Raw genomic sequence first — 8,127 nt, forward strand, 5'->3', positions numbered from 1 at the left:
CTCCCTCCCTCTCTCCCTCCCTCCCTCCCTTCCTCCCTTCCTCCCTGCCTCCCTCCTTCCTTTCCTCCCTGCCTCCCTCCCTCCCTTCCTCCCTACCTCCCTTTGTCAGATGAGAAAAATGGAAAGCAAAGGGAAGGGGGGCATTGAGAAATTTTCCTGGGGACGGTATGTATTGTAAATGGAGGTAGATGGAGGACAAAAGAGAGGGAATGGGAATTCACCTGGTGGGTGGGCAGGAGGGGCAGGAATTTGGAGGGCGTGCTAGAGCCCCTGAACTAGGGCACGGGAGGTGACAGAGGCGGTGGGGACGCGGGTCACATGATGGAGATCACGGGGAGTGAGCTGGGGCTTGGTCCTGCTCTCCAGCATTCTGCCCTCTGACCTGTTTGTCTTGCCATCTTGAACTTGTCAAATTCCTGCCTTTATTGTGTCACTGCTCTGGTGGGACAGTTAGAAAACCCGAGAATGATGGCTGCGGGGACAGGTGCCTTGTCTCGCTTCCGACTTCAGTGGGGTTGCGCTGGCCGTGAGCAGCGGCGCTGTTACTCCAGGTCGCCGGATCCTGTGAAGAGCTTCCGTTTCTGTTTTCAGAGAGCTGTAGTGGCCTTACGGTTTTCCACTTTCCCCTACAAATTGACGACTGTGTTAATAATGGATTGGCAGAGGTTGAATCATCGTCGCATTTCTGGTGGGCGTCGTTACACTCTTAGCTGCTAGTAGATAGTTTGGTTCATTTTGGGTTGAAGTCTGTTCCGTGGGATTCTCCGTCATAGGTGAGGCGGTTAATGCTGCGTCCCGCAGGCCTGCGCACCTCTCACCCTCCAGCCCCCTTTCTTCCGCTGCTTACGTTCCGGCTCTTGCGCTCGCTCTGACGGACGCTTTCCTCGTTCTCGGCGGCTGTTTTATCCTGCCTCAGCCTCCCATGGCAGTTGCCTCTTCAGTGCTGACCCTCTGTTTCTTCTTCCCTCATCTTTTGACCTTCACCAGGAAGCCTGATGAGGACGGAGCCTTCCTATAATTCTTCCATATTTTTCCTGCCTTTGCTCGGTGGGCTGTCTGGGTGCTGACAGGTATGCCTTGGTGCAGCAGGCAACTCTACTTCATTTTTAGCTTTTCGTTTTGGAACTGAGGTAAAGTTCACATCACAGAACCTGAGCCATTACCTTTCTAGAGCATGCAGCCCAGGGGCTTCGAGTGCCTTCCCGGGGCTTTGCAGCCTGTCGCCGCCTCTCTTGCCAGTCACTCTCGGCACCCCTAACGCACCGTGCCCAGCAGCAGCAGCAGCTCCCGTCGCCCTCGGCCCTCGGCTGGTGGCAAGGCCTGGTTGCTGCGCATGTCGGTGCAGGTGTCTGTTTGGAAAGCTTCACGTAAGCAGGCACGTGGCTGGTGCGTCTGTGCTCGGGTCCCTGTTCCCGGCCGCCCAGGGGTAGAGGGACAGCAGTGCTGGCCACAGATGAGTGTCTGGGCGCAGTGTCCTGAGCTGTCCAGTGGATGTCTCTGAGCCTGAGGACGGCATGGAGGAGTGGCCCATGTGCTCACTCGGACCCCGAAAGCATTTGCCAAGTGCAGGAAGACCGTCTGTCTGTGGGCTTCATGGAAGACAAGCCCAGGAAGCTTGGCTGCTCCTGGGCGTGGGGAGGAAGAGCAGAGTGAAATCGGAAGTCGCCTTCTAGCTGTGCATGACAGAGTCCACGTGTTAGCAGCTCGGCTCGTTCTGTCTGCCTCCAGCTGTTGGTGTTAGTAATATCGAGGTTCCCAGCAGGCACGTGTGATGCCGAGACCCCGCCTGCCGGGTGTTCTGCAGCATTACCCGTTGGCGCGCAAGCATTCCACGCACTGGTCACGTGAACCCCCTTGTCTTCTTTTTCAGTAAGAGATGCTAAAAACCTTGTGCCCATGGACCCCAATGGCCTGTCAGATCCTTATGTGAAGCTGAAACTGATTCCGGATCCCAAAAGCGAGAGCAAGCAGAAGACCAAAACCATCAAGTGCTCCCTCAACCCTGAGTGGAACGAGACGTTTAGATTGTGAGTTGGTGGGAGACACTGCAGGTCCTGGCTCCCGCCTCCTGCCCTCCCCCTCGCCCTGCCTTGCCACCTCTGTCCGTCTGTCCATCCTTCCTTCCTTCTGACACCTGAGCTCGGGCTTCAGTCCTTGCCAGTCCCCCTCCCAGGGCAGCCGGGACCAGCTCAGCTTTCCCTCAGCGCCTCGGGGCAGACCCCTTCCCTTTGCCTCCGCCCCACCCCAGCCTTGGCCCACACCTGCGCAAGCGTGTGTGCACCACCGCATCCTGCAGCTTCTCTCTGCACCCGGCGGGATTGCTATGCACTGGGGGCTACGTGAGGCACAGATGGGGTGGGCACCCGCCTGTCTGCCAGCCCGGGTCCTCCGCCTGCTTGAGCCACAGGCCGTCCGGCAGCAAGGCCCCCGCCCTTGGGAGCCTGCAGTCTGCGGTCTGGTGCACCCCTCTGCCCCACAGCCTTCTCCTTCTCTCCTTGCAGTCAGCTGAAGGCATCAGACAAAGACAGAAGGCTGTCGGTGGAGATCTGGGACTGGGATCTGACCAGCAGGAACGACTTCATGGGCTCGCTGTCCTTCGGGATCTCCGAGCTGCAGAAAGCTGCTGTGGACGGATGGTAAGAGGTCTTGCCTGGGGAGCCGCGCCACAGTTTAGGCCCCCGAGCGTGTCTGCCTTTCCTCCTGAACGTGGGCCGTGAAAGCAGAGCCCCAGTATGTGGGCTACTGGACTGGGTCTGCTTCACAGACAGGCTTTATTTTAGTAAGCTGGGCGTGATGGCACGTGCCTGCAGTCCCAGCCCTTGGGAGGCTGAGGCAGGAGGGCCATCAGGAGTTGGAGGCCAGCCTGGGCCACACGGTGAGTTCAAAGCCAGCCTCAACTGCACAGCGAGACCCTGTCACATAGCAAGACCCTGTCTCAAAACTCAAACAAAAAAAAGGGATAACAAGTTACCAGTATTTTAGGCGCCCAGAGCTCTGAGGCAGCCGTGGGGAGCAGCGAACGCCGCAGGGTGTGGGTTTGCGTTTGCCCCCGGCCTCGCCCTGCCCCGCCTGACGCAGTTAGGTGCTCGGCCTGCACCACCCCGGCCCTCAGTCTGCCCGAGAGCCCCGCACAAGGCACGTTCAGGTTTTGGCAGACGCAGCTTCCTTGAGAGCCAGCTGCTGCCAGCTGTGGCCAGCTGCGGTGTTGCCCCTGTTCTGGAGGCTTCTGTTTTCTTTCTTTTTCCCTTCTTTTCCTTCTTGGACTGGGGATTGACCTGGAACCGTTCGAGTTGCCCAGCCTGTGGTTGAACTTGAGATCTCCTGCTTTCCCTTCCAGAGTGCAGTAACAGACAGTGTCTCCTTGTGGAACTCAGTTGGTGGCAGGGCAGGGCGGGGACGAACACTTAGCCAGCGATGGCACCATTGGAGGGTGACGGAAGAGGCCAGGAGCTGAGAGCGTAGCACACAGCGTGCCGCATATGACACACGCGTGGTCAAAAGCCTGAGTGTACGTGTAAGGCGCGTGTGCCACGGCCTTCCGTTAGCTCACTGCAGAGGCAGCCGCAGGGTCAGTGGCTGGTTGGAGGGGTGCAAAAGCCGTATTTGGGTAGCTACAGAAAAAGGCTTTTTCTTGGCTACATTAAATGTAAAAATGGCCCTTTTTATTGTTTTACTTTTTATTTTGAGACAGGATGTTACTAAGTTTAAGTTGCCTGTGCTGGGCTTGAACTTGGGACCAAGATCTGACTGTCGGTCCGTCCGTCCATCCATCCTTCCTTCCTTCCTTTTCTCCTCCCTTCTTTCCTCCCCGCTTTTTTCCTTTTCTTCTCTTCCCTTCCCTAGCCTCCTTCCTTCTTTCATTCCTTCGGATGGCCGGAGTACTGAACTGCATCCTTAGCCCTTTTTAAAAGCATGTTTTTATTTTGAGACAGCATCTTGGCCAGTCGCTCAGGCTGAGCTTGGACTCATGATCCTGCTTCAGCCTCGCGGAGTGCGGGGCTGGCAGGCATGGCCTCCATTTGCTCTGCAGAGGAGGGAGGGCCTGTTCCGTGGTGAATAATAACTTAAACTAAAGGCTATTTCTGTGAGGAAAGAGAGGCCTCACTAGAAAATGCTCTAGCATGACATGGAAGTGACCCAAGCATCTCTTCTCCTTGTCTGGATGTTTGTCCCTGACATACGGGTGCTTTGACTCTCTGGATCCCACCCCTCCTTGGCTCACAGATTAGATGTTACTTCCTCTTTAAGCAGAGTGTGAAGAGGTTAAAGACAATGTGCACACGATCCCCGGGGGGTAGACGCGAGCTAGGAGAGAACATAATAATAATCACAGTAGGGTAGCTACCGCTTAGCAGCTCTCCCTGGATGCCACATACCGGGCCGTGTCTCCACACGCCGTTGAGTTGTGTAGGAAAGCACAACTGCGCTTGTCTCTAAAATGGACCCGCACTTCGTCATGCAGTGCAACCTTGCATGGTCAGAGAGCAGGAGCCCTTCGCTGCACAGGCCCTTCCCGCTGGAGCCTGTGCCCAGCCTGCTGCGGTGATGAGCACGGGACTCGGGTGGCCCCTGGGGGCCCCTCAAGGCCCTCCCTTGTCCCAGCCCAGGTTCTCACCTGCCCCATTTGCCAAGCATGCCCAGGACTCCCCTGTGGGATCTGAGCGTGCTACTGCAGTCCTGTGCTTTGCCCTTCCTCTGCTACTGCAGTGGCAGTGTCTTCTGTGGCCGTGGGGCTCCATGGGATGCCACCTGATGAAACCCACCTCTCCTGCCCCCTCTTGCTTCTCCCAGGAAGTAAACTCACATCACAGCCTTCCTTCTGGGCTAGCACCTGAAACAATTTTAAATAATTGTTGGCTTCAAACAGTTATCTACTTAAACAGTTTACTAGGAGAATCCTAATAAGCACACTATGTTTAGCTCTGGCAAATAAAGAGAAAATATAAAGGCCTGCAAGACCTGGATGTTATAATAAACTGGAATTTCACAATGACAGTGGAGAGCGGGGACACAAAAATGACTTGCAGATAAGGGATGATGCGACCCGAATGTGCCCGTGTGAGCCCTCAGGACACCACTTAATTCTCCCAGCAGTCCTGGCTAGAGCATCATCCCAGGAGTCAGGGTGCTTAGCAAGCAGGACGGGAAGGTGCCCACCTCCTAAATGACAGTGCTGGAGTCTGAGTCAGACGTCTGAGATGCTGAAGAATACACCGACCCCATTCTCTCTCTCTACATAGGGGAGGGCGGAGGGCTGAGGAAGACAGTCAGGGGCTCCCTGTGGCTCTGCTGACAGGACGGCTGGCTCACGGCCTCAGGGGTGCCCCTGGCCCCCTCTGTGCCAAGCCCTCACTACAGACGTCATGCCATTCACCAGACTAGCAACGTGCCCTCCCTCCATCATGCCTAGGATGTTGGTCATGTTGGTGAAATCATTGTCGGTAGGAAATATTTGCAAAATAAAAGCCACCTTCCAGATTTTACAGATGAAAGACTTAGGGTCAAGGAATCTGTGACGCTGCCTGGGCCCTCCTTTGCAGACTTTAGGAATTTGGGTTCTAATTAACATCACGTGATCTTGGGCAAAGTCATGTGCTCACTCTGTGACTCGGCCCCCCCAGCTGGAAGGGGGTGGGCTCCTCGGCTGTCCTGTTGGGCTGTACAGTTGGGCATCACGTGACCACGACAGCAGTGACAGTCCTGTAAGGTTGCAGGGCAGCATCTGCCTGTGATCTCATAGGCTAGGAGGAGCTTAAGTTTGAGCCCAGCCCAGGCCACTCAATGCCGTAAGGTGTACCCTTTCTCAGAGTAAAAAATATAAAAGGGCTGGGGGTGCAGTTTAGTGTGAAGGCCCAGGGTTCAATCCCTAGTAGTGAAGAGGAGGAAACAAAGATTTCAAAGGAGCTGAAGGAGTTCTGTCACCTTGCAGTGCCCTGCCCGTGCACTTCATCTGCCCGCGCTGTGTAGCACGCTGACCGCTGTCCAGGTCTGTAGCCCAGGACAGCAGCTTAGGCCACACAGAACAGCCGTGCAGCGGGCCGAAGTCCTAGGCTTGTACGCGCACACACGGAGGCCACACAGGAGGACGCTGCCTGGTGACACCCCACGAAATGCGTCCCACTCACAACGTGACACATACATGTCATTTAAGACTGTGTGGCAGAAGCAGCTCAGCGTGGTCCAGATGCCACGCCTGCCCCCGGCTCCTCTGTCGCCTCTGCCACCAGCCCTGGCTCTGCCATCAGATTTCTGCTCTGTTTCTAATTTTGTTTATTTATGCTGCCTCATTTCTTGCCTCTTCATTTTCTGGAGCTTCATCTGCTCTGCTTATTTATTTTTTTCTTCAAAGAATTAGCTCTGGGATTTGTGTATCAATTCTGGGTCTGTTTTCTCCTTTTTTGTAGGTTTTACTTTGTACTTGACTTTGAATTTCATTTTGCTAATTTGTTTTTCTTTTATCTTATTCTACTCTTTAAAAATAATGAACAAATACTAAGTGAGTAGGTAATTCCTCTTTGTTTCAGTGTGTCATGTTCTAACTTTCGTTTCTTTCCTGAGGTATCTGCATTTGTGGTTTTTTTTCTTTTTCTTTTTCTTTTTTTGTATTTTGGCACAGGGTGTACAGGGTCTCACTGAGTAGATCAGACTCACAGTGATCCTCCTGTTCACAGCCTCCCAAGTGCTGGGATTACAGGTGTGTGCCGCCACGCCCAGTCTCAATCTCTGTCTCAGCCTGCCTGCCCGCCCGCCCAGGGATCGAACTCCCGGCCCCTGAGTCTGCCTGAGCAGGTGCTTCAATCTGCTGAGCTATTTGGCTGGCCTTGCATTTGTGTTTTAAATGTCCTTTCTATCTTGCTTTTCTTTACGCATGCTTCTTAGTTTCTCAAATGAGCTTTTTGTTTACATCTTTATTACTGATGTGAAATTACAGCTGTAGTGCTTCATAGACAGAGAATATGGCCTGGGAGCTGTTTTTTGGTTTTTTTTTCCCCCTGTTTAGCTTGGTGTATGTTCAGTGTTGCTCTATGTCCTGTGAACATAATAATGAAAATATGAGTCAGGCTTTTGGTACTGGGACAAAATACCTTAAAGCATATGCAGAGTAGTTAGAGCCAGGTGCTGAGTGACATGTCCCACCACTCAGCTGCGTCCCCAGCCCAGGAAGTGGCTTTGAACTGTGAATTTATTATTGAAGAACCAGGTGACTCAGTGTAGGGCGGTGGTCAGGACAGTGCGCAGGCTGGCCGGGTCCCCCAGGTGGCTGCGAGCACACCCACCTGCCCAGCCACGTCCACTTGCTTTTGCTCCTCCGTTACTTTCCAGAATTCCCCGGAAGTCTCTGCTGCGCGGCTAGCGCCCTCCTCAATTTCCAGCAAAGGTACAGATGTTCGCTTATGTTTATATTTCTCTTGGCGACTTCAGTGGAGGCTTAAGGAAGAAGCTGTTAGCTGTGGGGGCAGCGTTTCTGGTTTGCCTCACCTGTCCTATTCTGGCAAGCTGCCTAAGATTTGGGAATGGAGAAGAAATCATGATGAAAATTACAGACTTTGGTTAGGCGGTGTCGGGTGTGAAGCATTCAGGGTCTCCTCCTCCCTCCCCTCGTTTCTCTAGTGTCGTTGGAATGTTCCTTCCATGTCCACAGCCTCGAGACAGCTGGAAGCACCTCTGCTCAGGAGGCAGATTGAGGCTGCCCTGCTGTGACGTGACGGTTAATGTCATCAATGGTGGTGGCAATAAGGACGGCGTTTGTTGGGCACTTACTGGATGCCACACACTGCACTTGCCCCCCACGCAGCGTCACACCTCGCCACAGCGCCACGTTTGTAGTTCAGGGTTCGAATGTGCAGCCCCAAGGCTCAGTGCCCCGAACAGCTCCATCCGAGATCGCCTGTGCACAAGAGGCGGGCACAGAGGCCAGGCTCGCGGCATGACCCCCTGGGAATAGTGCTCCTAGGGAGGGTGCACGTGGGAAGCTCGGGGCCCTGGGAGGGCCACGGTCACTCCCTGCACCCCGATTTCAGGAGGGCAAGGGGACCCTATGTGAAGTGAGAGGTAGCGCAGAGTCAGTGCAGATGTGTGGGCAACTGCAGTGGGGCCCCTCAGGATGAAGAGCAAGCAGGAGACCAA

The 8,127-nt window shown here is 54.5% G+C and overlaps 1 protein-coding gene across 1 annotated transcript in view; it reads left to right on the forward strand.

The window, feature by feature from the left end:
- Prkcb (protein kinase C beta) overlaps positions 1-8,127 on the forward strand; it is a 211,773-nt gene that overhangs the window by 112,480 nt on the left and 91,166 nt on the right. Inside the window, exons 6-7 of the mRNA XM_004623124.2 lie at positions 1,871-2,027; positions 2,502-2,636. Coding sequence (XP_004623181.1) covers positions 1,871-2,027; positions 2,502-2,636 — 292 coding nt within the window. The remainder of the gene's footprint in view (positions 1-1,870; positions 2,028-2,501; positions 2,637-8,127) is intronic.

This window comes from Octodon degus, unplaced genomic scaffold (assembly GCF_000260255.1).
Source record: "Octodon degus isolate 3935 unplaced genomic scaffold, OctDeg1.0 scaffold00001, whole genome shotgun sequence".
NCBI lineage: Eukaryota > Metazoa > Chordata > Mammalia > Rodentia > Octodontidae > Octodon > Octodon degus.